This window comes from Kogia breviceps, chromosome 1 (genome assembly GCF_026419965.1).
Source record: "Kogia breviceps isolate mKogBre1 chromosome 1, mKogBre1 haplotype 1, whole genome shotgun sequence".
Classification (NCBI taxonomy): domain Eukaryota; kingdom Metazoa; phylum Chordata; class Mammalia; order Artiodactyla; family Physeteridae; genus Kogia; species Kogia breviceps.
Window position 1 is genome coordinate 158,887,814 of NC_081310.1, and position 27,997 is coordinate 158,915,810.

The 27,997-nt window shown below is 37.3% G+C and overlaps 1 protein-coding gene across 3 annotated transcripts; it reads right to left on the reverse strand.

The window, feature by feature from the left end:
* Positions 1–1,652: 1,652 nt before the first annotated feature.
* BTF3L4 (basic transcription factor 3 like 4) lies at positions 1,653–27,988 on the reverse strand. Of its 3 annotated transcripts, none has more exons than XM_059064341.2 (6): positions 27,870–27,979; positions 24,565–24,631; positions 20,645–20,758; positions 3,584–3,785; positions 2,660–2,719; positions 1,653–2,111 (listed from the first exon to the last, which is right to left on the reverse strand). In XM_059064341.2, exons 2-6 carry the CDS (start codon positions 24,616–24,618, stop codon positions 2,065–2,067), a joined length of 477 nt encoding a protein of 158 aa, XP_058920324.2. In that variant the 5' UTR covers positions 24,619–24,631; positions 27,870–27,979; the 3' UTR covers positions 1,653–2,064. The 3 variants fall into 3 exon arrangements, with proteins under 3 accessions (XP_058920324.2, XP_066863683.1, XP_066863677.1); XM_067007582.1 differs by lacking the exon at positions 24,565–24,631 and adding an exon at positions 4,858–5,090 and having other exon boundaries at positions 27,870–27,951; XM_067007576.1 differs by lacking the exon at positions 24,565–24,631 and having other exon boundaries at positions 27,870–27,988.
* Between the last annotated feature and the right edge of the window lie 9 nt (positions 27,989–27,997).

Here is a 27,997-nt window from a genome sequence, read left to right on the forward strand (position 1 = left end):
AGGAGCAGAAGAAATGTTGATTTGGAAACATCTCGTTTGACTGATGATGAATTTCAAAGTCATTAGGTTAGGTAACCTGCCCAAGGTCATACAGTTAATGCCAGAGTTTGGACTAGGATCCAATTCTCCTGAATTCCACATGAGTGCTTCCTCCCCCCATTTGGTATACTACCTCTTAGGTTTCCCTAACCACTTGAAGTCCCCTTAACTCTCTCTGCCCCACAATGTGCCCTTTGGGGACAGTCAGAGGAACAGCATTCTGGACTATGTAGAACATGTAGAGCTACTGATCTAACAATGGATGAAGCATAATTTCAAAAAAAGACTAGGCTGAAATTCATTTGGGGGTGAGGAGCAGAGGGAAAATACAAAAGAAGTAAATTCTGTAGACAACAAAAAGAGAAGCACAAGAGGAAATATTATCCTCTTTTGTTATTTTATTACTGTTATTTTATTTTGTAGTTAACTCCATATATTATATAAAACATAACAGGAAAAATCAACAAATGTATAAAATAAATTGAGGTGTCTGGATGGAAAAAAACACAAGACCTTTGCCTTCGTGTCTATAGATCTCTTGATATGTTGCTCTCGCACTAGAGATATCAAATAAAGGTATCTAGCTTGAAACAAAAGTTGATATGCTGCAAGGTTAAGCCATAGTTTGATGATGGGCCATGATAGACTTTCTAAATCTTATCCTTAAATACTGGCTATAACAAATGCTGATATAACAAAGTGCAAGCTTTTATCATAAGATGGCAAGAGGGAAGCGTCAATGAATGAATGCAACTTACCTCCAAGTCCTCTGAAAGGAGGTGAAAAAATAAATACTGTGTTTTACCAGTGTTCCCCCAAAGCATTACTCTAAGCATGCAGGAGGATGCTATGAGCAGCTACAATAGTAAGATCCAATCCAGAGGTAGGTTCAAGGCCAAGAGTAGAGGAGTGGTTGAAGAAATCCTCCTGGGGCCAGTACCATTTCATAGAATGCCCATTTGTGCCGGGGAATGAGTCTATGGCCCATTTTTTCTGATTCAAAAGGACATTCCCAATTTCAACCTTGCTGAAAGAGAGGCATTTTTGCACCTGCTATTAAGAACAGCTAGGATACAGGATAAGGCTGGCATAAAATTATTTAGCAAGCACGTGCTAGCTATTCCAGTTTGAAATCTACCAAACTGTAAAATCAAAGGAATAAGAAGTTGAAGATGGAGCTGCTGTTCCTCAAGACCGGGAACAATCTTACAAAAAGAGGGATTAGGCACTCGCTTAACTCTATATGGAGAACATCCTTCTCAGGCTAGATGGAAGATGAGGAAGAGCATTACTAAAGGCTAATCAGGCCATTTAGAGACCAAAAGGGGAGAAAACAAGGCATTTAGGACAAAATCTAGTAGAAGAAATTCCTCTGGGTCTAACTAGGTAAGTGAATCTAAGGCAACTGCACCAAAGATATGCTACCCATTATGCCAGCATGAAGCTGGTGACAAAATATCTCAAGACATTTTAAACCCAGAAAAATGTATGAGAAATATGTTAACGAAGCAAATTAAAACCAAACCTCCAAGGGTAAAATCTCCTCAGATTTGAAATCCAAGATACTCACTTTTCATTAATTCTGTGCATCATTAGAAAAAATAAAAAGTAACAAATGTAAAGATTTGTTTTATTTCTACTGGGGTAAGGAGGAGGATAAATAAAACTGTTTTCCAATTTGCTCTCCACTGTATACACACATACCCACACGCATACATACACATACACACACTAAAAATACCCCAACAAAAAAACAAAACAAAAAAACCAAGAATCAAAACCCAAAACACCCTCAAACTGCACCAACACTTCGTATTTTGACCAAAAGAATAGATCCTGGGAGGAAGTGCAAAATGCAAAATCAAATGATCGAAAAATGCTGAACAAACAGCATTATTAATATACAAAATATTTATATTACTGAACTAGTAACAGCTGATGTTCTCCGTGTCTGTAAAACTTTGGAACCACATAGCTGATTTGTTAAATCTAGTCCATGCCAGCTTCCAAAAACCAGAAAAAATTTTAGTTAGCTTCATTCTTTGAGGCCTCATCAAAATTTTCTACGAGATCTGAAAAAAAAAGTAAATAAGTTAAAGATACAAAAAAAGACAAAGAGGTAAATGCAATTCCTAACTTCTAGCCTAACAAAAACAAAATTGTTGCTACTAGAATTAGCCTGAAAACATATAAGAGGCAGAAATGAATTGGTGGCATTTCACTAATAATGCTTCATTTATCTGCTTAAAACAGAAACCCTAAGGAAATGTTAGTCTTCTTTTGCCTATGCAAACTACTAAGGTGACTAGCATTTTCATATGTCAATCATAATTCCTACAGAAATGTTGTAACAATAACTATGCAAATTTATAATCACAATGATTCCAATTTAATAAAGGCAGATTCCAATTTAATAAATGCAGCAGTGCTTTGTGTGACAATTTCTACGTTCTGAACAGGAGGGCTTTTATCCTGTTTCATTAGATCGTATGCACATTGTTGTGAATCCATTTAAATTCACAAGCTCACCATTAACAAAAAACTGAAAAATGATCATGCAATTAATTAAATGAGATAAACAGGCTGCTAAAAATCTTAAAACTAAAGAAATGTCACCTACCTGGAACATCATCATCCTCCTCATCAATGTCTTCTGGTTTTGGTGTTTTGCTATCCAACACTACAAAAAGTTTATTTTAAAATTAGCCATTGAGAACAATGACCTTTACCAAACACTTGTAATGTTTTTCCTTTTTTCCTGTCTACATAGTTCTAGAAACAAATCTTACACAGTTGTTCAGAAAAAGCTAAATATTGCCTAATCTAAATGCCATATTTTTTTACTTGATACTAAAATAAATAAAAGTTTAACTTCATTAGATATACACTAAATATGGTTGGCAATTTCAATGGGTAGTGAAGGTAAAACTTACATGCAAAGTGGAATAATTTAGGTGAGTTTAAATAAAGACATTATAGTTAATTAATTCTCCAAATTCCATATTCTCCAAATAAAAAATCAACATTCAAGATTTTTTCCATCTCTTTTGGTGTAAAACTATCTAGCTTTGTAGTATTAGCACTGAACTAATAGGCTCTGATTTTTTTAGGGATGACAAGACACATTTGAAATCAGAACTATCCTGGACACTCAGAACTTATGGTTGCTGCATCTATAAAACAATCAACAATATTAAATGAAAATACAGTTCTGTGATAACACTATCTTCTTGTTGTCATTAGTCAGAATTGAATACCAAATCAACTGTTTATAAAATGTGGCCTACAGATCCTGGCACTTTCCTTTTAGGTAATTACCTCCCAACACTCTATATTACTACCAAAATGTATCTGAATATTCTACATGCTACACTGCATAATTATTAAAGGAACAAACTCAAAAATGTATGAAGCATACAAGTAATATTATAAAAAGTAAAATTTATGTACAGGCAAATCCTTCTAGCATAAAATGGACACACCTTTTAAATCATTAGGTTAAGTACGGTGAGGAGGGAAAGAGGTACTAAATTGAAATACCTACCTTGCCGAGGGAACTGTTCAGCTAACTTCCTAAGACTTGTTAAGCTGTCAGCACCAAGCTGACTTAATATTCCAGGAAGCATTTCTGTGATTGGTTTGGCTTCTGCATGGCCAGTAATCGCAAAGGTGTTAGCAGAAAGGGAAGCTTGGACTTTGGGATTGTTGAAATGAATAACTGTCCCATCATCTTTAATCATGTTCACCTGTGTGATCACAGAAAACAATGTATTTCACATATTTGGTACAACTTTAAAAATGTTTTAAAAAACATTTTATCCAATTACTGTTTTTTACTTGGTAGTTATGCAATCCCAATGTAGTAATTATGTAAACCGTGGATTTGGGTGGAAAAAGACCCTAGTGACAAAGTAAAATAATGTACATGACATAAATTACTAGGATGGTCAAGAAATAGTCATTTTATTATAGAATCTAAATTTATTATTATTATTACTGGCCACGCCACATGGCTTGTGGGATCTTAGGTCCCCGACCAGGGATCAAACCTAGGCACATGGCAGTGAAAGTGCTGAGTCCTAACCACTGGACCAGGGAATTCCCTAGAATCTAGATTTTAAATTCAAAGATTTCTACTGCGAGGAAGAAGTTCATGCCCACATTTAAAAAAAATGGAGTTATCAGCCAAGAACTGGCTTCATAATGAAATTACCCATTATCTTACTCAATTTATACTAGCAAACTAAATCAATAGATACTATTGTATCTGTACAGTAGTCAGCATCTTACTTATGGGACAGGTTGTAAGGGGGTAATAGTGTATGGTAAAAATAACCACTGAAAACCCATAAAGAACACTCAGAAATTTAATCAATCAGGTGTTTCACTCCTTTGAATACTTAGTAAATTTACAAAAGTTTCAACTTGTTCTCTTCATGTCTTTCTTTGTAGAGGATTTTGTCAGTTTCTCTGATTTTTTAAGTGTAGCTTCTCAACAACCTTCAAAAACCCTTGTAAATGATAAGGAAGTTCTCCCACCCAGTTGCCTGGCCATCTGAACATTTATCAATAATTAGGAGACCTTTAAAACCATCCTCACATTCTCTCTATAGCTTTCACCAATATGAACTGTTTCAGATTTAATTTCATTCATTGCCTGCGACTCAATGAAAAGGAAGGTTGAATGTGCATGCACTATGTAAAATGTTATTTTTCTCTCTCACTCTTTCTGTGTTTTAGTAGAGTTGTATTTGCATATAAATTAAATGTGTAAATAATGTGATTCCACTATGTAGTAGATTTCACTGGGTAAGTTACCTTGGTGGTAACATGCTTATTATATAAAAAGGTTACGAAAGTTAACTCTTGGCTACTTTAGAAGCATTTCATGATCCATCCAAAAACTGCCCTTGTCACAATCAAGCAGAGATGCTGAGTGTTCTCCATGGTCAGTGCAAGTGGGCTTTTCTTCCTCAGAGGTGATCACCACCACTGATAGACAGCACCAGAAAGGAAGGGGAAGAAAGGGGCTTCTAAATTTCAGGCAAGACCTGGAACACAGAGAAAATAAAGGCAAATCCCCTAGAAAATTGTAACTAAACCCCACAAATATTACACAGAGTAAGCATTCAATCTAGCTGTCCTGAATAAAAATCATCACGAGATAAAAATAATTTATATTAACTTTAGAAAAAGATAAACTATGTACTTCTGAAGATAATTACTGTTTAAGTTGAAAAGTTAAATGGAAAAATGGCTGAAAATATAGGAGAGGAATGGCTTGAGAAGGCAGTGGCATAGTAGATATGAAATGGGATGCTGCTCTGGATCTATCCTAGAATCACATAGTTTAAGTATGAGAAAAGAATAAAGATATGGTAGGACTATATTTTCCAAATCAAGACCAAATCACTTAATTTAATAAAGGATTTCTACAATACTTCCAGGTGTGAAGAGCCTCAAACACTGTAATATGAGATATTTTTTACTTACAAAAATTGAAGTCACAAGAGATTTGAAATCAATATTGTTCCAAAAAAGTCAGGCCATATATTCTAGTTCAAATTTCTTGTTAAAGAAATAAATACTAAAGACAAGAGTTCTTGGTTAAGCAACATACCCAAGGACAAATAGCTGATTATGTGCAAACCCAGAACTCGAACCTGGATTTCCCAACTTTGTTTAGTTTCCATCCTATGTCATTCTCATTGTTAAAACACTTATTTGTCTATAAAAATTCAATTCTGTGGCACCATAAAAACTTGTCAGAGAAATACTTATCTCTTTATTGTCAAAAGACAATAAATAAATTCATGAATTTTCCTTCTGTTCAACCTACTTTTCCAAAGGCTAAATGTTAAGTCATATTTTATAGCCTGATGTAGGTCTTTGTAGTTTAAAATATGTTGTTTGAGTTTAGTGTGAAAAGCAATATGAATGCCATCCCAGACTGTGAAATACAAATAAATTTATTAATGGTTGTTTTAAATGGGGTTGTAGGAAAGATGTAGCTTGATGAACAGAAACGTTCAGAAACGGGTGGAGAGTTTAATTTTAGAATAGAGAGAATGAAATACTAGAAGTTAAAAAGGCCAGAATATTTTATTTCTATCTAACATTCCTTCCCCTCTACTGAGCAAATGACATGGTTATATAAGGTTCCTAAGATACAGGCTATTAGAACTATCAAAGGATTAATTGTTGGGCTGAGCAAGATCAGTTAGACACTTCCCAACTCTTTTAGAGGCAAAAGGAGGGATAAGGAATTTGTTAAATTCACAAAGCAAATTGTATGCATTTCATATGAAGACTTCACTTCCCCCAGTGATTTTACTGCTGTTTGGTCTACGTAAATCATACAATCTATATACAGTATAGTAACGAGGAGCAGACAAATAAAGACTATTAAACTAGCTACTACAACAGCACTCAGGTCCCTTTTTCAATCGATCAAGCAACCCATTTATGTCAGTGTTTTTTCCACTTAATAGGTAGCTGAGGTAAAGAATGTTACTTGAGTTATGGAGGAAGAGGCATTTAAAAATCTTTTAAAAAAATTTTTTATTTTTGGCTGCGTTGGGTCTTCACTGCCACGTGAGCTTTCTCTAGTTGCAGTGAGCGGGGGCTACTCTTCATTGCAGAGCACGGGCTCTAGGCACCTGGGCTTCAGTAGTTGTGGCTCAAGGGCTCTAGACTCAGGCTCAGTAGTTGTGGCACATAGGCTGTTGCTCCGCGGCATGTGGGATCTTCCTGGCCCAGAGCTCGAACTCGTATCCCCTGCATTGGCAGTCAGATTCTCAACCACTGCACCACCATGTCCTGAAGAGGCATTTTTTTGACCCCAGTCCAAAACTCCAGATGCCCTTGCTCTTATTTTTTGCTCTAATTAATACTGACATGTCTTGTAGTTACCAGAAAATACTTTGTCCTCTCACGCATAGTGCATTTACATATGCTGTTTTCACTGTTTAGAAGAACCCTTTCCTGCTTCTCCACAGTGTACGTTCCCATTTACCCAAGACTTGGGTCAGATGCTTCTTTCTCTGTGAAAACTTAAGGTGGTTTATTCACCTTCTGCACTTCATGGAAATTGATATTATATAGAATTATCTTGTAGTATAATTGTTTGTAATCTTTGACCTTACTAGAAGGTGAACTCCCTGAGATCAGAGACCACTGCCTTATGAGATACAGTATCCCCCCAATCGTCAGCACCTAATAGTCACTCAAATTTGCTGAATGGACATCTCCTATAAAACTTATTCTAAAATCATGGATGCTGTCAGATCTCACTTCCTCAAACGCTAGATGAGGGATATTAAGGTTTAGAAATAGCATCAGTAGTACCCCCAATGAAGACACCCAGAACCTCCTGGGCTGTATTTTTGGCCTGACTTTTCCTATTGTTCTGCCCTTTCTGAATCAGCCCAACTGCTCTATGAATTGAGGGCTATTTTAAGTCATTCTGGGCAACTGCTGGGTGGCCCAATTATGCTACTATCAAAACCTTAACAACTCCTGCCCTTGCTGGCCTTTGAGTAGGGCACATATATTAACTATAGCAGCCTTCTAGCTGGTAAATCTGAAGCTTGCTTTATTCCTACACAGCAATAAGTTTTCATGGCTATAAGGAGGCTTACAAAGTTATGATTGACTCCACAGCTCTTGCCGGTAACTAACTGCCCTCTCAGTTCAGAGAGGGTGTTTAAATTCTTATGCTATGTAATTTTTTGTTTGTTTGTTTGTTTCCAAGTCCCGACTAGGCCAGTTAGCTGTAGTTCATAATTGACAGTTGTCTTAAAATCCAGTTTTATTGCTACTCCTTCCTGTATGTAGTGGCACTTAAATGTTTATTAGGAAACTAATCTTTTATTGCCTTCCTGCTATATTTTAATGGGGTGAAATAACAGACATTTTAAGAATAAGACACATAAGTGTCTGGATTGTGTAAGGCTAAGGGATGTCAGATTTTGAGGATTATGGCCTTTGCACACACTCCCATAAAGTCAGTATCTTTCACATTCAGTCCTTTTAAGCTTAGCACCTGCTTATATCTAAAGGCTAGTATAAAGCATAACCTATTATTACTGATATGAGTGAAAACTAACAGACATCATTAGACTACATGATATGCTGAGATCATTTTCTCTTATGCTCTGGTGGCAAGAGTCTGATGAGATGGATTCTCTGTAGCTATGCTGTAGATAGCATAAAATGGCATATCCTAGGGCTTCCCTGCTGGCGCAGTGGTTGAGAGTCGGCCTGCTGATGCAGTAGACACAGGTTCGTGTCCCGGTCCGGGAAGATCCCACACGCCGCGGAGCAGCTGGGCCTGTGAGCCATGGCCGCCAAGCCTGCGCGTCCGGAGCCTGTGCTCCGCAACAGGAGAGGCCACAACAGTGAGAGGTCCACGTACCAGAAAAAAAAAAAAAAAAAGGCATATCCTTTCTGAAAATCAATTTGGCAATATGGATGAAGAGTTCTAAAAATGTTCATGATCTTTCAGTCAGCAACTGTATTTCCAAGAATCTGTCTTAAGGAACTCGGAGATGAAGATAAATATGCATATAAAAGTCTAACATGTGAGTCTTTACTATCAAAGCATTATAATGCATAATAAATAAAGAAATGTTAAATTATGGTATGTTCATATATTGGAATACATGTAGACATTTAGACTGACAATTAAGAAGAGTTTTTTAATGAAATGAAACAATTTTTATAATATAATACTATTTGGAAAAGGAAGGATTCCAAATTGTACATCTAACTATAGTCTCAGATATATTAAATATATATGCATATAAAGATAGGAAAGAAATATAAGACTAATAGTAGTTATTTCTGGGTAGTGGAGTTATGACTGAATGCTAATATCTTTTTCATATTTTCTGCATACCCTTAACTTTCTATGATGACTATGTATTTTTATAGTGTGGGGGGGTGGAAGCTATTTTAAAAACAAAAGATGTCTGTTCATCAATAAACAAATGGATAAAATGTGGTATTACCCATAGAATGGAATATTAGTCAGCTATAAAAGGAGTGAAGTTCTGATACATGCTAAACATGGATGAACCTTGAAAACATGCTAAGTGAAGTAAGCCAGACATTAAAGGACAACTACTACATGATTCCACTTACATGAAATATCTACAACAGGCAAATCCAGAGACAGAAAGTAGGTTAGAGATTATCAGAGGCTGGGGGAAAGGGGAATGGGGAGTTATTGCTTAATGGGTACAGAGTTTCCATTTGGGATGATGAAAAATTTGGAAATAGATAATGGCGGTGGTTGCATAACAGTGTGAGTGTAATTAATGCCACTGAATTGTATACTTAAAATTGGTTAAAATGGGAATCTAATTCTGGAGCTCTTTGGTGGATCAATGAGTCTGAACTTTTAAAAGCAACCTATATGGTTCTGAAAAAAAGTGGTCCCAAGACCAATTTTGAGAACTATTAATGTAGCAAATAAAGAATGCTAGTGACAAAATTTTGAGAAAATAATAGTTTTAGTGGGATGGAAAACAAAAGGAGACAGCAAGGGAAATAAGGATACAATGAAGTAGGAGAAAGGACAAGAAGCAAAGCACAGAATTTTAAGGAAAGTCTTGGCAAATGCTGCACAGTATCAGTGAAATGGTGACGGAGAGGAAGCAGAATAACAGGTGAAATCATCTCTAGAAGAAAGAAGGGGAGGGACTTCCCTGGTGGTCCAGTGGTAAAGAATCTGCCTTCCAACGCAGGGGACATGGGTTCGATCCCTGGTTGGGGAACTAAGATTCCACATGCTGCAGGCAACTAAGCCCACATGCCACAAGTACGGAGCCTGTGTGCCACAAACTACAGATCCCATGTGCTCTGGAGCCCATGCGCCACAACTATAGAGTCCACACACCACAACTAGAAAGAGAAAACCCACACACTACAACTAGAGAGAAGCCCGTGAGCCGCAATGAAGAGCCCACGTGCCACAATGAAAGATCCTGTGTGCTGCAATGAAGATCCCACATGCCGCAACAAAGACCCGATGCAGCCAAAAATAAAATAAATAAATAAATAAATAAAATAAATAAATAAATATTAAAAAAAGAGAATTCTCTAGGAAAAAAAAAAGGAAAGAAGGGGAAATCGAGAACTGAGAGAGGCTAAGATGGTGGAGTAGAAAGACCCCTAAGCTCATCTCCTCTCACAAGCAACATCACAACTAACTATAGAACAACCATTGATAAAAAAGACTGGAACCCACCAGAAAAGATCTTCTGTAACTAAAGATATAAAGTAGGAACCACAACAAGATATGTAGGAGGGGCACACTTGAGGTATAATAAAATCCCATACCCCCTCACCCTGGGGACACAGACACTGGTAGTGGGCATATCAGGGAGCATTCATCTGCATGAGCTCTCCTGGAGGCTAACATCTTGGCACCAAGACCTGGCCCCACCCAAAAGTCTGTAGACTCCAGGACTGGGAGGCCTCAGGCCAAACAACTAACTAGGCATGAACACAGCCCCATCCACCAGCAGACACATTGCCTAAAGACTTCCTAAGCCCACAGCCACCTCTAGACATGTCCCTGCCCACCAGAGGGCCAAGACCCCACTCCACACACAAGTGGGCAGGCACTGACGCCTCCCACCAGGAAGCCTGCATAAGTCTCTTGACCAGCCTCGCCCACCTGGGGCAGACACCAGAAGCAAGAACACTACAATTCTGCAGCCTGCAGACCAAGTCTGCAAACACAGGCCAGATACTACCCTGGGACCAGCTGGCCTCTGGCCCTTGGGTGATGAGAGGAGAGTGCACTGCTGGGACGCACATGATGTCTCCTACAGAGGGCCACTTCTCCAAGGTCGAGAAACATAATTAACCTACTACATACATAAAAACACAAATAGTAATTTAGATAAAATGAGACATCAAAGGAATATATTTCAGAAAATGAAGAACTGATGTAAAATTCCAGAAGAACTAAGCAATGTAAAATCCCAGAAAAACTAAGTGACGTGGAGATAAGCAATCTACCCAAAAAAAGAGTTCAGAGTAATTGTTGTAAAAATGATCAAAGAACTCAGGAGGAGAAGGGATGCACAGAGTGAGAAATGAGAAGTTTTTAATAAAGAATTAGAAAATATAAAGAACCACCAAACAGAATTGAAGAATACAATAACTGAAATGAAAAATACACTGGAAGAAATCAATAGCAGACTAAATGAGGCAGAAGAATGGATCAGTGAGTTGGAAGACAGACTAGTGGAAATCACTGCCATTGAACAGAAAAAAGAATGTGAAGAAATGAAGACAGTTTAAGAGATCTCTGGGATAACATCAAGTACACTAATAATAAGATTATAGGGGTCCCAGAAGGAGAAGAGAGAAAGAAAGGTGCTGACAAAATATGTGAAGAGATAATAGCTGAAAACTTCCCTAACTTGGGAAAGGAAAGTCACCCGAGTCCAGGAAGTGCAGACAGTCCCATACAGGATTAACCAGAGAGGAACAGACTAAGACATATTGTAATCAAAATGACAAAAATTAAAGATGAAGAGAGAGTATTAAAAGCAACAAGAGGGAACTTCCCTGGTGGCGCAGTGGTTAAGAATCCGCCCACCAATGCAGGGGACACGGGTTCGAGCCCTGTTCTGAGAAGATCCTACATGCCACAGAGCAACTAAGCCCATGTGCCACAACTACTGAGGCTGCACTCTAGAGCCCATGAGCCACAACTACTGAAGCCTGTGCGCCTAGAGCCTGTGCTCCACAACAAGAGAAGCCACCACACTGAGAAGCCCACACCACAACGAAGAGTAGCCCCTGCTCACTGTGACTAGAGAAAGCCTGTAGGCAGCAACAAAGACCCAACACAGCCAAAAATAAATAAATAAATAAATAAATAAATAAATAAATAAATAATATATATATATATATATATATATATATATAAGCAACAAGAGAATAGCATCAAATAACATACGAGGGAACTCCCATGAGGCTATCACCTGAATTTTCAGGAGAAACTCTGTATGCCAGAAAGGAGAGATGATATACTCAAAACGATGAAAGAGAGAAACCTACAACCAAGAATACTGTACTCAGCAAGGTTCTTGAGGTTCAGATGTGATGGAGAAATCAAAAGCTTTACAGACAAGCAAAAACTAAAAGAATTCAGCACCACCAAACCAGCTTTAAAACAAATGTTGAAGGAACTTCTCTAGGCAGAGAAGAAAGGTCACAACTAGAAACAAGAAAATTACAAAATGGAAAAGCTTGCTGGTAAAGGCAAACATACAATAAAGCACGATATCCACACACAAAGCTAGTAGGAAGTGTAAAAGACAAAAGTAGTAAAATCATCTGTATATACAATAAGCAGTTAAGGAATACACAAACAATTAGATATAAAATATAATACCAAAAACAGCAATCATGAGGGTAGGAGAATACAAATGCAGGGCATCTAAAATGCATTTGAAATTAAGAGATGAGCAACTTAAAACAAGCATGCATACACAGACTGTTACACAAAAAGCTCATGGTAACCATAAAACAACTAACTATAAAAGATATACACAAAAATGAAAAAGGAACCCAAACATAACACTAAAGATAGCCATCAAATCACAAGAGAAGAGAACAAAAGAAGGGGAAGAAAAGACCTGCAAAAACAAATCCAAAACAATTAACAAAATGGCAATAGGAACATACATACTGATAATTACCTTAAATGTAAATGGACTGAATGCTCCAACCAAAAGACACAGACTGGCTGAATGAATACAAAAACAGGACCCATATATATGCTGCCTACAAGAAACTCCCTTCAGATCAAGAGATCCATACAGACTGAAAGTGAGGTACTCCACACCAATGAAAATCAAAAGAAAGCTGAAGTAGTAATACTTATGTCAGACAAAACAGACTCTAAAATAAAGACTGTTACAAGAGACAAGAAGGACACTACATAACAATCAACGATCAATCCAAGAAGATATAACAATTATAAATACATATGTACCCAACATAAGAGCACCTCAATATACAAGGCAAATGCTAACAGACATAAAAGAGAAACCGAAAGTAACACAATAATAGTAGGGGACTTTAACACCCCACTTACATCAATCGACAGACCATCCAAACAGCAAGTCAATAAGGAAACACAGGCCTTAAGTGACACATTAGACCAGATGGACTTAATTGATACTTATAGAGCATTCTATCTGAAAGCAGCAGAATACACATTCTTTTCAAGTGTACATGGAACATTCTCCAGGACAGATCACATGCTGGGCTACAAAGCCAAGCCTCGGTAAATTTAAGAAAACTGAAATCATATACAAGCATCTTTTCCAACCACAACAGTATGAGGTTAGAAATCAACTACAAGGAAAAAAACTGTAAAAAACACAAACACATGGCAGCTAAACAATATGCTACTAAACAATCAATGGATCCCTGAAGAAATCAAAGAGGAAATCAAAAAATACCTTGATACATGTGAAAATGAAAACATGACAATCCAAAATCTATGGGATGCAGCAAAAGCAGTTCTAAGAGGGAAGTTCATAGAGATACAAGCTTACCTCAGGAAACAAGAAAAATCTCAAATAAATGACCTAACATTACACCTAAAGCAACTAGTGAAAGAAGAACAAACAAAACCCAAAGGCAGCTGAAGGAAAGAAATCATCAAGATCTAAGCAGAAATAAATGAAATAAAGACTAAGAAAACAATAAAAAAAGATCAATAAAACTAAAAGCTGGTTCTTTGAAAAGGTAACCAAAATTGATAAACCTTTAGTCAGACTCAGCAAGAAAAAAAGGAAGAGGGCTCACATCCATAAAATCAGAAATGAAAAAGAAGTTACAACCAATACCACAGAAATACAAAGGGCCATAAGAGGCAACAAGCAACTATATACCAACAAAATGGATAACCTAGAAGAAATGGACAAATTCTTAGAAAGGTACAATCTCCCAAGACTGAACCAGGAAAAAATAGACAATAAGAGACCAATTACCAGTACTGAAATTGAATCAGTAATTTAAAAACTCCCAGTAAACAGAAGTCCAGGACCAGATGGCTTCACAGGTGAATTCTATCAAACATTTAGAGAAGAGTTAAAACACATCCTTCTGAAACTATTCCAAAAAACTGCATAGGAAGGAAAACTTCTGAACTCATTCTATGAGGCCACCATCACCCTGATACCAAAACCAGACAAAGACACCACAAAAAAGGAAATTACAGGCTAATATCACTATGATGAACCTAGATGCAAAAATCGTCAACAAAATACTAGCACCTGAATCCAACAATATATTAAAAGGATCATACACCATGATCAAGTAGGATTTATCCCAGGGATGAAAGGATTTTTCAGTATCCACAAATCAATCAGTGTGATACACCACATTAACAAACTGTAGAGTAAAAAGCATATGATCATCTCAATAGATGCCAAAAGAGCTTCTGATAAAATTCAACATCCATTTATGATGAAAACTCTCTGGAATGTGGGCGTAGAGGGGACTTACCACCATAATAAAGGCCACATATGACAAACCCACAGCTAACATCATACTCAATGGAGAAAAGCTGAAAGCATTTCCTCTAAGATCAGGAACAAGACAGGGATGCCCACTATCACCATTTTTATTCAGCATAGTTTTGGAAGTCCTAGCCACAGCAATCAGAGAAGAAAAAGAAATAAAAAGAATCCAAATTGGAAAAGAAGTAGTAAAACTGTCACTGTTTTCAGATGACATGATACTATACACAGAAAATCCTAAACATGCCACCAAAAAATTACTAGGCTCATCAATGAATTTGGTAAAGTTGCAGAATACAAAATTAATGCACAGAAATCTGCTTTTGCTGCATTTTTATACACTAACAACAAAATAGCAGAAAGAGAAATTAAGGAAACAATCCCACTTATCTTTGTATCAAAAAGAATAAAATACCTAGGAATAGAGACCTCCCTAGGGAGGCAAAAGACCTGTACTCCAAAAATTATTAAGATGCTGATGAAAGGAATTGAAGACGACAAAAAACAGATAGAAAGACATACCATGTTCTTGGATTGGAAGAATCATAATTGTTAAAATGACCATACCACCCAAGGCAATCTACAGATTCAATGTAATCTCTATCAAATTACCAATAGCATTTTTCATGGAACTGGAACAAAAAATTTTAAAATTTGTATGGAAACACAAAAGATCCTGAAAAGCCAAAACAATCTTGAGAAAGAAGGATGGAGCTGGAGGAATCATGCTCCTTGATTTCAAACTATATTACAAAGCTAGAGCAATAAAACAGTGTGATACTGGCATGAAAAGACACATAGATCAATGGAACAGAACAGAAAGCCCAGAAATAAAGACACACATTTATGGTCAATTAATCTATGACAAAGGAGGCAAGATACAATGGAGAAAAGACAGTCTCTTCAATAACTGGTGCATGGAAAACTGGACAGCTACATGTAAAAGAATGAAATAAAGACATTCTCTAACACCATATATAAAAATAAACTCAAAATGGATTAAAGACCTAAACGTAAGACCAAATACTATAAAACTCTTAGAAGAAAACATAGGCAGAACACTCCTTGTATTTTTTTTTTTGGCCATGCCACGCGGCTTGCAGGATCTTAGTTCCCTGACCAGGGACTGAAACTGTGCCCCAGCAGTGGAAGCACAGAGTCTTAACCACTGGACCACCAGGGAAGTCCCATATATACTTCAATTTAAAAAAATCGTTAAAAAAAAAGATCTGGGACTTCACTGGTGGTGCAGTGTTTAAGAATCCGCCTGCCAATGCAGGGGACATGGGTCCGATTCCTGGTCTGGGAAGATCCCACAAGCTGCAGAGCAACTAAGCCAGTGCGCCACAACTACTAAGCCTGTGCTCTAGATCCTGTGAGCCGTAACTACTGAAGCCCACGTGCCTGGAGCCCGCGCTGTGCAACAAGAGAAGCCACCGTAGTGAGAAGCCCGCGCACCGCAATGAAGAAGAGCCCCTGCTCGCTGCAACTAGAGAAAGCCCACGTGCAGCAACAAAGACCCAACGCAGCCAAAAATTTTAAAAAAGCTCTGCACATAGGGAAGAAAAAGGCAAATTTTATGTTATGTTTATTTTACCACACACACAAAAAACAGGAAAAAAAAACCCCCAAAACCCAAAAAAGCAGGATATTTAAAGAATGTAAGACTGCTGTGTAATAATAAGTTGAAATGCTACAGTGTTTCTCTTTTACTCTCTTGTACTCAGAGCTGTACACCCATTGACACCTGAGGCTCTAACTGGAGGAAGAAGGAACTGCAGTAAGGATCAACAAATAACTTTAGGTTCTCCTTCTGTATAACTGGTTCAAGAAAAATAAGAGCCAAGAAGAGGAAAATATAAACAGTAAAACTTATGTGTACAATTACAAAATTTAAATTCCCAGCCCTAAGCCTTCTCCTGAGCGCCAGCTCTCTATGGCTAACTTCTTGCAAAACAATTCCACCTAGAATAATCAGTATCGCCTAAACTTAATAGGCCCCAAACAAACTCATCATGGGAGTCAGCATGCTATAGACTATAAATGATGAATAAACACAGTTCCTACTGTCAAGACTCTTATAATTTACTGCAAACAGACTACTTGGTTAATAAGTAATCATACCCTACAATATGAGGCTGTAATAATAAACACATTATAGCAGAGCAATTTAAGCTAAGGGCAGTGGAAGTACAGATAAAGTGTTGATGAATTATGCCTGGAAAGATAGGGAAGGTTTCATGGAGACAGAATCATACCTTAGTTAAGAGAGAAGCTGTCCTCTGAATATAATAGTAAAACTCTGTGAAACAACTAGACCATCTGAACCAGAGAAGCAGATTTTTGGTGACATTTCTTACTAAATACATCTGATGAAATCAATTATCTCTGGGAAATGAAACAGATCCTACTCTTAATAGATGCATGTTACCATCAGGAGAAGAAAGGTGACAACACGGTCACTATAGTCAACTAGATTACCAAGTAAGAAGCACAACCAAATATCTTCAAATGTCATAGAACATGAAACATTTTCAGAAATTTAGTTCTGGATTATACTCTCAGAGTTCACATAGGAATTTCTTCCTAAAACCTGGTATTTACTTGGCTTTTTTGTATGAAACAGTCTCTGACACTCCCCTGGCCCCTTTTTGACAGCTTTGGATTTCTCTCTTTGGTAACAAGTAAAATAAATCTACATATGATTGAATTTATTACCCCAAATTAACAAACTAGAGAATACATAAAAGACCAGAGAAGCCTCTCTTAATTCAAACAGTCCTTTAGTTTTTAAGTATTTGAAGAGGACATAAATTAAGCTTTAGGAGGGGAAAAAAATTACTGATACTGACAGCCTAGAAAGTAAGATTAAAATTTTACTTGGCAAAAGTGCATTCAATAAGTTTTTGAAACCCAACTCTGATCTCTCTGTTCCAACCCACCAAACCAAGTACTTTCTACTGGTTTGATGTTTTGAAGGTCAAAGTACAGAAAACATAGTAATATTATTTTTGCTTTACAACAATGGTGATGGTATCTTCTCTTTTCAAATGTTTTTATCTGCTTTCCTTAAACTGTCAAAACCCAAAAAGATAGTATCTTCCAGAGTTCGGCACTTTGAAAAAGGCTGAAAACATCCCAAGTTAAAAATAACGAAATTGTAAAATTGTTTCTTCTATTCTAAGACATATATATTTTTTCTTATCTTTATGTTTCTGAAAACTGCACACGTTTTCATGTATACATTTAATGTAGTAGTTTCTTTTTTCCTCCTAGAAGCTGTTTTTAAACCAAGAGTGTGTCATAATTTTCTTAAAAAATGAAAAATATTCTGCTTTAATTATAGTAACACAAAACATAATGTTTGAGGCAAGCCAGATTATACAGTACACTAGATATGCCTAAACAAAATTATTTTAGATCTGCAAAGTGTTATATAAAGTACAAATATCTTGGTTCTCAAAAAATCAATTTTAGAAAGAGGGAAAGGAAGAAAGCAAACCTTCCCATTTTAGTTTCAAACATTCAGAATGTTACAGCTGTTACCTTACATTGTTAATTTTCTTTTTGCATATTTTCTCTGTATAACTAGTCTGTGAGGGTCGGAAAACATCACACACACACACGGGGGTGGGAGTGCAACAAGAGCATGTACATGCCTATTATGTATCATTAATTTTCTGTGTGACGTTTTGGAGATATGTGTTCCCAAACAGAACTGCATTGGCAATACCAACAAAAAAGAATAATATAGTTTAATACATGCTATAATAAAATTAAATACAGGGCATTATGGAGGCACCTAGGAAAGGCATAAATATGTATGTGTGCTTTGCATAAATGTGTATGTGTGCTACAAGGAAGGCTTCTGGGAGGAAATAACACCTACATTAATACCTGAAAAAGGAGAAAAAGCTATGTCCTTGGAAATACTGATGGGGATTTCTTTTATCTATAATGTTAAGTAATGAACTGTACATGGCAGGTGCTCAATAATACAGGATATAAGGCAGGTACTGTCCCTTTCTTTGGGGGGAGTTTGGAAGAATAGAGAAGGAGGGGCAGGAGGAGAGGAAAAGGCCAATAGTGGGTATAAGAAAGTATAACTAAAAAGACCAAAGCAGGATAAATCAATGAATAAAATGAACTCTGGTTTTGACATACTTAGTACAAATCTAGAATTCAGCACTTACTAGCTATGTGATCTTGGGCAGATACCTGACTCTCTAAGTCTCAGCTTTCTTATCTGTAACCAATAACAACCAACCATGAGACACTGTGAAGCTGAAATGGAAAATACATATTTGTTTATCTGTCTAGTTGTCTAATTAGTTTCCATACTAGATTTTAAGCTCTAAACGACCGAGACTATGAATAATATCTTATGAATCACTGCCTAGCAAAATGCTTGGCATACAGTAGATGTTCACTACCATTAAAAACTTATTATTCGACTACAAATAAACCATGACCTCAGCACACCATTATAACTAGTTTGATTATATTCTGAAGGGATCCAAGACTGATAACCTACTGGCTTTTTATTTCACTATAAAACACTAAAAGTTTTATTAATTATAAGAACCATAAAGTCTTCCAAATTTGAACAAAACCAAACATTTAGACAAGCATGCCCCTGGAAATATTATGCAGTTAAAATCTATATTTCAAGGTGTAAATTTTTTTTAATCAAGGTGTGATTTTTTTTTAAACATCTTTATTGGAGTATAATTGCTTTACAATGTTGTGTTAGTTTCTGCTGTATAACAAAGTGAATCAGCTATACTATACATATATCCCCATATCCCCTCCCTCTTGCGTCTCCCTCCCTCCCACCCTCCCTATCCCACCCCTCTAGTTGGTCACAAAGCACTGAGCTGATCTCCCTGTGCTATGCACCTGTCAAGCTGTGATTTTTAAAGAGAGGCTTAGATTTGTTTTTTCTCAAATATACTCAGATAGAGAATGATCTCTCTGAAAATTATTTTAGGTCAATGAAAATATATAAAAGCTTTCAATACCTCAGGAAAAAAAAAAGCATTTTAAATGCTTAATTTCAAGACTTGCAAATGAAGTTCTAATATTTATCAGAGTAAGAATGCACAGCCACATCAAGCTGAATGGAAAAAAGATACATGTGGCTTACATTTCCTACTATTTTATCAGTATACTGACTTTGAAAGTACAAAGCAGATTTACACAATGTGTTCATTCACTCATATATGCATGGTTGAAGGAATATGTAGCACTTTGCCATTTCACTGCCTTTTTTTTTGGTATTCTGCTATTTCTTTAATAGTAATCCCCATCACCACATTGTTTCTGATCTATGTTTCATAGCATATGTCCATTAATAATCTACTAAAAATTGTGAGGTGGTGCCACACAAAGTAATGACATAATGAAATCTAATTGATGGCAGTGAAAATTTTAACACTGGTTACTATCAGAAATGGAATCATTAGGTAGAAGTAAGTCTAGATGGTAACAAATCACAAACAGTTGATGTTATTGTAATTTTTCTTGAGTATCTTTTGAAATAACATTAATCTTTGGCTTCAGATTTGAGAAAAATAGTATTATCAAAATATAATACAATAATTTAGAAATTTAATGAATAATTTTTGAAAGAGGTCTAGTAAGAAATCCAATTCATGTAAAGTTATTGCTAGAGCTTGGCTGAGGTAATGCTTTGAGAGACTGTGTATGGGAAAAAAGTCCACCCTACTGGAAGAAATCTTTGGGTTTCTTTATTTCTGTATCATTAGAAAAAAATCTTATTTTACATTAAAATTCAAGAGTGGTTCCAAATTTTGACATATATGCAAATACTTTGAGTCTGAAAAGTATAATGAATCCCTTAACTGTCTACTAAAATCATTTTTTTTGACAATCATCCAATTTATACAATAAGCAAATTCAATAGCTATAGTCCTTCAAAAAGACAATACCAGATTCATCTAAGCTGATATTTTACATTTTAAAGTGTGGATAATTATTTGTGACTGTGCTACTTGTCCACGTAACAATTTACAAAGTGATCATACCTCTTCAATACCAGCTATATTATTCACAGCCAGTTTTTTTAGAGAACTCTGAAGTTTTTTGTCATCAGCTGTAGCTGTTCTATGTACCACCTTCTTCTTTCTGCGAGCTGTACCCTGAAAGATAACCAAACAGAAGTGTTAGCATGCCATGCATTTGAAAACTGCAATTACTTGTCTTCCTCTACATAATATTCTAACATAATATTCACTCAAGAAACTGCCAACTTAGACTTAATAGTGAAGTGGTGCCACACACAGTAATGACATAATGAAATCTAATGAATGATTAGATGATTAACAAAACTGCTCAGAGTTGTGACTGTCAGCCTAACCCAGATTTTTTTTTTTTGGTGGTACCCGGGCCTCTCACTGTTGTGGCCTCTCCCGTTGCGGAGCACAGGCTCCGGACGCACGGGTTCAGTGGCCATGGCTCATGGGCTCAGCCAATCTGCGGCATGTGGGATCTTCCCGGACCGGGGCACGAACCCGTGTCCCCTGTGTCGGCAGGCGGATCCTCAACCACTGCGCCACCAGGCAAGGCCTAACCCAGATTTCTGAAGGTTAGTTTCTAGCCAATTTTTCTTACTCTTTCCAATATCCAGCCTTTATCATTTTAACATTGTGTTTCAAGAAAATATATTTCTAATAAAAAAACTGTTTCTAATAAATAATTTATAATTTCAAGATAATTTAGTGTGCTTTATATCAACTTTCAAACATTATAAGGAATGCTTTTTTTTAACAGTGCCTATCACCCCCTGACAATAAAGTCTAAAGATATTCTGAAACTTTGGAGATTATGATATAATTCAGAGTCAAATGCCTATTATGTGAGTGTTCTAGAGTCCTAAAACCCAGGAATGAAAAAGATCAAGTTCTTACTTCAAGGAGCACACATTACAATGTGAAGGAAAAGTCAATAAATATATGAACAAATTAGATCATTTCAAACAGGACAAGGGTATTAAGAAAAAAAATAACATAGTGACAAGAATATCAGATGGGGGTAAAGCACTACTTTATTACAATGTTCACGGAAGGCCCCTCTGAAGAGGTGATATATGAGCTGAGACCCATGGGAAGACCTAGGGGAAGAGTGATCCAAGCAGAATGAAACAAGAGTGAACCTTTTATTTCTAGAGAAAGCAGGCCAGTATGGCTAGAGCAGAGTAAACAATGGGAAAGGAGGAGGAAAATGAAATCAGAAAGATCGGTAAGGGCCAGATCATGTGGCTGGCCTAGAATCCCATGGGCATGAGCTGGACTTTACTCCAATTGCAATAGGAAGCCACTGGAAGGTTTTAAGCATGAAAATGACTGGATCTGATTTATGATTTTAAAAGATGACTGAGGTTGCTGTGGAAAATGAACTATAATGAGATCAATCAGGAAGCTACTGTAGCAGTCCTGATAAGAAATGAGGGTTGTGGCAGTCGAGATGGTGAGAGCTCAGACTGTGAGAAGAATCAACAGGACTTGCTGATGGACTGGATATGGGATATGAGGGGAAAAAGGAATCTAGAATGATGTTTAGAATTTTGACCAGAGCAAATAGGTTGAAAATTATACTATTTATTGAGATAGGAGAAGTTCATTTCTAAATGGATACTTTGAAACTCTAAATACATTTTTTTTCCATTTAAAAACTATTTAAAACAATGAATTAAATTCCTGAGCCCATTTTAAAAAATGTAACCTAAAGCAGGGCTGAAACACTGCCAAGAGCAGTCTATATCTTGAGGGCTAAATCCTTCTGAGACCTGGCAGTAGTAAAGAAAAAGGAAAGGAGGTTTCAATCTCTGGGTAGCTCCTGCAGTATTACTCAGGCAATCAGGCTTATAGACGGTAGGCAGGAGCCTCAGTCTCAGAAACTCTGGTGGGAGTAGAAGAGAGTCCTGTGGGTAGCAGCAGGGGTTGTAATGAAATCCAGTTAAAGCATGAACTAAGAGTGACTCTTGACATAGATGGCCATTTATTTATGATGTGTTCTTGACTCAGGGATAGCTCAATTGCTTGCTGGATACAACTCAAATGATCCTCACACACCTCAAAGTCAACATGCCTAAAAGCTTATCAGTCCACCAAACTACTCTTATATTTCCTAAGTTTTGTAGCTCTAAAACCAGAAATTTGGAGGTCATCCCAGAATCCTCTCACCCCTTCATCCCCCATATTCTATTGGTCATTAAATTGTGTCATATCCAGTCCCTGAATTTGTGTCCCACATACTACAGCAGTAGCTTCTCGATTGTTCTCCTCTATGCCACACTTGTTTTATTTCATTTTCCACAAGGCTGGCAGCTACCTTTTAAAATGACTGTTATTTCCTTCTTAAAATTCTACAATAGTTTACTGTTGCTCTTACAAAAAATATATATATAAAATCTGAATATATATATATATATATATATATAAAATCCGGATCTCCCTAGAATGGCATACAAAACTATGATCTAACCCTAAATTACCTGGTTGTTTCATTTGCTACCATTCTTTATCCATTATTTACTCTAAACTCTAGCTATAACAAACTAAAGCAAGCCGTTCCATTAAGCACCATGCTATCTGAGCATCCTATGGGCCTTTGCATGTGTGAGAATGACAATCCCCCGCACTTCACCCTACCCACTTATCCTTGAACCTGTTCTTGTTTATTCTTCAAATCTCAGCTCAGTGATGACGTCCTTATCTCTTCTAAACAGGAGCACCTTGTACTTCATTTTAACATTTACTATTCTGTAGTGGAATTGTGAGTATGTCTCTCTTCCAAGCTAAACTGTGTCAAGAGCAGGAAACCTTGACTTATTTATGTACTGTGTGCTTGGCCCATAGTACATTCTCAATAAACCAGCTGAATGAATGTGCCAACTATCTGGTTGAAAATATATACTAGTGATGTGCTGCATCAAGCTCTTACAGGTATATTCTATGGTTCTTGAATATTGCTAGTTTTTGCACTGGTGCATTACATTACACTTGCTGCTACAACGTGACTAGTACTTTGGTTATAGGAATGTGTTAATATGACTCCAGAGTCATATAACTGTATCACTATGAAAGAAGGAGAAAGTACTAGTTGTTTCTCCCCTTCCCCCTCTCCTGTCCCCATCCCCAGAAACTGTGGTTATCATCAAAGTAAATGACACAGTGGGGCTGCTACATAGTGTCCTACCTACCCCCTCCCTAGATCTGAGGTAAATACTATTCATGCTTTTCCTTTTACAAAGATTGTATTGGGCAGAGATAAAGACAGAATATTCTACTTGACCCTGAGGCTGGAGCTAAAGGGAATCAAAGATTTTCAGTGTTCAGAACTAGATCTTCCTTGGGCTTCAAAGTACATGGAAAAAGAATGCTTATGTTCATATTCACCAACATAGACAAACAGGTAGGAATTTGGGAGGAAAACCTAGCAATGAACAAATGTACCATCAACTTGAGCATCTCCCATTGTAAACCTAACTGAAGCAGTAGGGGCATCCAATCAAGATAACCTTAATATCTGGGATGCCCTAAGGGTGAGTATAACATAACAGCTGTCATTTATTAAGTGTTCAGTCTGTGCCAGACACCATTTTAGGTGTTTTAGAAATATTACTCTATCTTTAGAAGCATGTATATAGGATCACTTTTGTTTTGCAGATGCGAAAATGGAAGCTTAACAAGGTTGGTTAACTTGTTCGTATCATATAACCACCAAATGTTAAGAAGACTCAAAGGTGGCTATTTCAATTGCACCATCAGAGAGAGAGATCTTCTAATTACCTATTTTAGATCTAGACAAATTATTTTCAAATTGGAATGTGGTTTAATCTTGATTGTTTAAAAGATTTTAGATTTTCAATGACCACAAATCCAAAATAATGACACTATCTGGTAATAATACATTCTCCTATCAGTTTTTCTTATGCCACACTCACCTTGCCCCCTATCCGGACCTGAGCCTGAAGTTTGGCTAACTTTTCTTGATTCATGCTGTTGGTAAATCTAGGGGGGGAAAAATAAATTTGTTAAAGTCACTGTTTTATTTATGAAAACAAAATAACTGTTTATACAACAGTACCTTATTACAGGTTCACTGAACCTGTAATATGCATCACCACCACAATCATATTGTCTATATTCTTAAAAATATTAATAACTTGTTCTAGCTTCATAAGCCAGACAGTAAAAAATCCAAAATTAAATAACACCAAGAGGGAGCTGAATTTACAAACAGAAAATAGAATGGGATTCAAAGTTACCTATTCGAAGATCCCTCCTTAAAAGCATGATTCAGTACTTTGGCATTCAATAAAAGCTAACCAATTACGAAATCTCTGCAAGCCAGTTTTTCCCCCAAAGATTTTTATAGCAGAGAGCTGTTACCAAATTAGCACAACCTTTAAGTAAACATTTTTCTCTCAAATCACATTTTGTATTTCTTTAAACCATAAATAGAAGACAAAAAAAAAGAAAAAAAGAGAAAAGAAAAGAAATCTGGACAAAGAAAAAAATACAACAATAGGCTGTGTAGCTGTCAAGATGTGAGGCAGTCACGTCCTCTATTCAAGGTCAGGTGGTATGTTAATAATAGGAAAAGAGAAACAGATTTTCAGACATTCAATGCTTCTGCAGCACTTTCCACGGAGTTCATTCAATACCTTGCACTAATATAATATAGTATGTCATACTTGTCAAGATATTCTTGCATATAAGGTAAAATGCCTCCTTGCACAATTTGACAAAAACCTATCTCTGCTACATTGATGCTAAACTTTCTGGGGAGGAGGGGAAGAGGAGACTCTTAAAAATAAACTTTTAAAGGCTAATCTTGATTTTGAAAACTCTAAGACCATTATAAAGTCATGAATCCTACTCTGGTCAGTCCTTTCCTACTAAGGAAAAAAGTTCTTCAGTTTATAATGGGCCATAACATTCCACACTATGTAAACAAATAAAAGCCAATGTTAAAAGTCTTGTTTTACTTGTTCTTGGATCAACAGATCATTACTGAGATACGAGAGAGGGAATAAAGGATAAGGGTGTTGTCAAAACTTTTTGGCTGATTCTCTAAACTCTTTATAATCATCATTCAGATGAAAAAGCTACTGTTTTCTTCATTTCAGAGATGAAAGAAAATCAAAGATTACATAAGTACTAATCGTTCTGTACTCTGACACTGTACTTAGGCACTAACCTGTATATCTCTCTGCTTTAAGGCCAAAGTCCAGTTCCTAAATAACATTTAGAATTTATGATTTCTCAGTCTTTACTTAGTATTGTATCACAATGCTCAAGCAGCTACAACACTCTTTCATAGGAGCGAGTGTGATTAGAGTACAAAATCAGGAGACTTAGGTGTGTGGCAATCTCAACTCTGCCATAGACTTAAATCTGCTGATGTAAATCCCAATCTCTACACTCAATATCTACAGAAAAGGACCAATATTCACTACTCTCAAAGGAATGTGGCCACGAAGGTGTAGTGAACTAACAAAGAGCCTAAGGAATTTTTTACAAAAAAAAAGGGGATAAGTGAAAATATTAGAACCAGACACAGGGTAAACCTTTTGGAACTCTTTGGCATTTTGAAGTAACAAACCCCAAGAGAAGAGATGGAAGCCAAAACAGAGTCCTGACTTGTTTGAAACAAAGCAAGAACAAAATTAACTCTTTATATCAATGTGTAGACAAGAAAGAACACAGTCCATTCCAGATAATCAGTATAACAGAAAACTTGTTCCCAAGGAGTATCTCAGAGAAAAAGCATTTTAGGGAGGTTGGAAGCTCAAGGTTGGCAGGGGAGGAAGAAGAGTGGTCCTTTGTCTACTAGCAGGTTGGGGTGCATGGAATTCAAGTAGGAAATCAGATTGTACTCAGTCTATGAGAGAAGAGATTTCAAGCTCAGAGTTTGGAATAGACCTCAAAGATTACCTGCTTTAACTCCCTATTCCTCAATCAACCTTCATTTTATTGTACCCACTATTTCTGTCTTGTACATGCGGCCATCTCAAATATTTGCAAGCTGCAGCAGGGCATAAATTATAAATAAATAAAAGTTCACCTCCCTCCCAATTTAATAGATTTGGAAATGAGGGCCCAGAAGGGAGAAGTTACTTCCAGGCCCAAAAGGAAGAAGTAACTTCCTAAGGACATATGGTTAGTGAGTTCTTCCTTGGGGATCCTAGGATCTTTTAGCCCTTTCCTCAAGGATTCACGAAAAGATGCAAATAATGAGGTTATAATCAACATTTATTGAGTGCCTAAGTTCCAAGCATTATGGTAGGCACTTTCACATACACCATGTTCACAAAGAGGTAAAATAATTTCAATCTTTAATCCTGACTTTTTATTTTGTGGGTTACTCTATCTAATAAGAGAGGCACAGGCTTTGGAATCAGAAGGATCAAGTTTCCACCACTTAGGGCTTCAGAACCGTATTTTACTTCTCTGAACTTCTATCCCTTCCGTATTAGAAAAAGTGTAACACCACATACTTCATAGAGTTGTTTTAAGAGTTAAAGATTAAGGTATCAAGCACAGGGTATGGCTCACAGCAGATACTCAAAAACTGGTAACTATTGTTACCATTCCCTAAGGGGCAGATCTGGTAGAGTTAAAGAACGTGGGAACGGAAGTTGAAACCTCCATTCACGAGCTGTGTAACACTGCCCGCCGGTCAATCATCAACTTCCTGACAGCCTACTATGCATCAGGCAGTGTGATGGGGCTATAAAGATGGGCAAGACAATGTCTCAGAGAGGGTGGCAGACTTTAAACAGACACTGCCATTACGAGGTGAAGAGCGCTGCAACGGAATTCGGTCTCCAGCGCTCGAAGGCGGGGGCTGCTAGCCTCAGTTTCCCTATCTGTCTAGTGGGAGGATCAAACGAGATGACAGCAGATAGGCTGTACAAAGCTCACAGCATTATTGTTGTGAATAATGAAGAATAACAGGACAGAGGCGGGGGACCACCTGCCTCCTGGGACTGGATCTGGGCGGCAACAGCGCAGGCCCGCTCGCCCACAGAAAGCGGTGGTGCTGGGGACCTTCCCTCAGGTGCCGACCCCCAGCTGCGCCGCCTGTAACCGACAGGCCAAGCCAGCCGCCTCCGCCCCCACTCAGCGAGCCACAGCGGAAGTGGCAGCCCCAGCAGTTGGCGGGTGTCGGCAGAAAAGGGCGGGGGGAGACCGTGCGCAGCGGCCTAAGGCCGTGGAGTGGCGGGACCGCCGGGGGTCTCACCTGAAGCAAGGAGGGTCCTCCAACACCAGCACGCGGCAAGAGCAAGATGGCTGCCTCAGTCGAGACAGAGAAAGACGAAGGCGGCCGCGGCGGCGGGAGTCGGTCCCACGTGACATATCCGGCCCCGC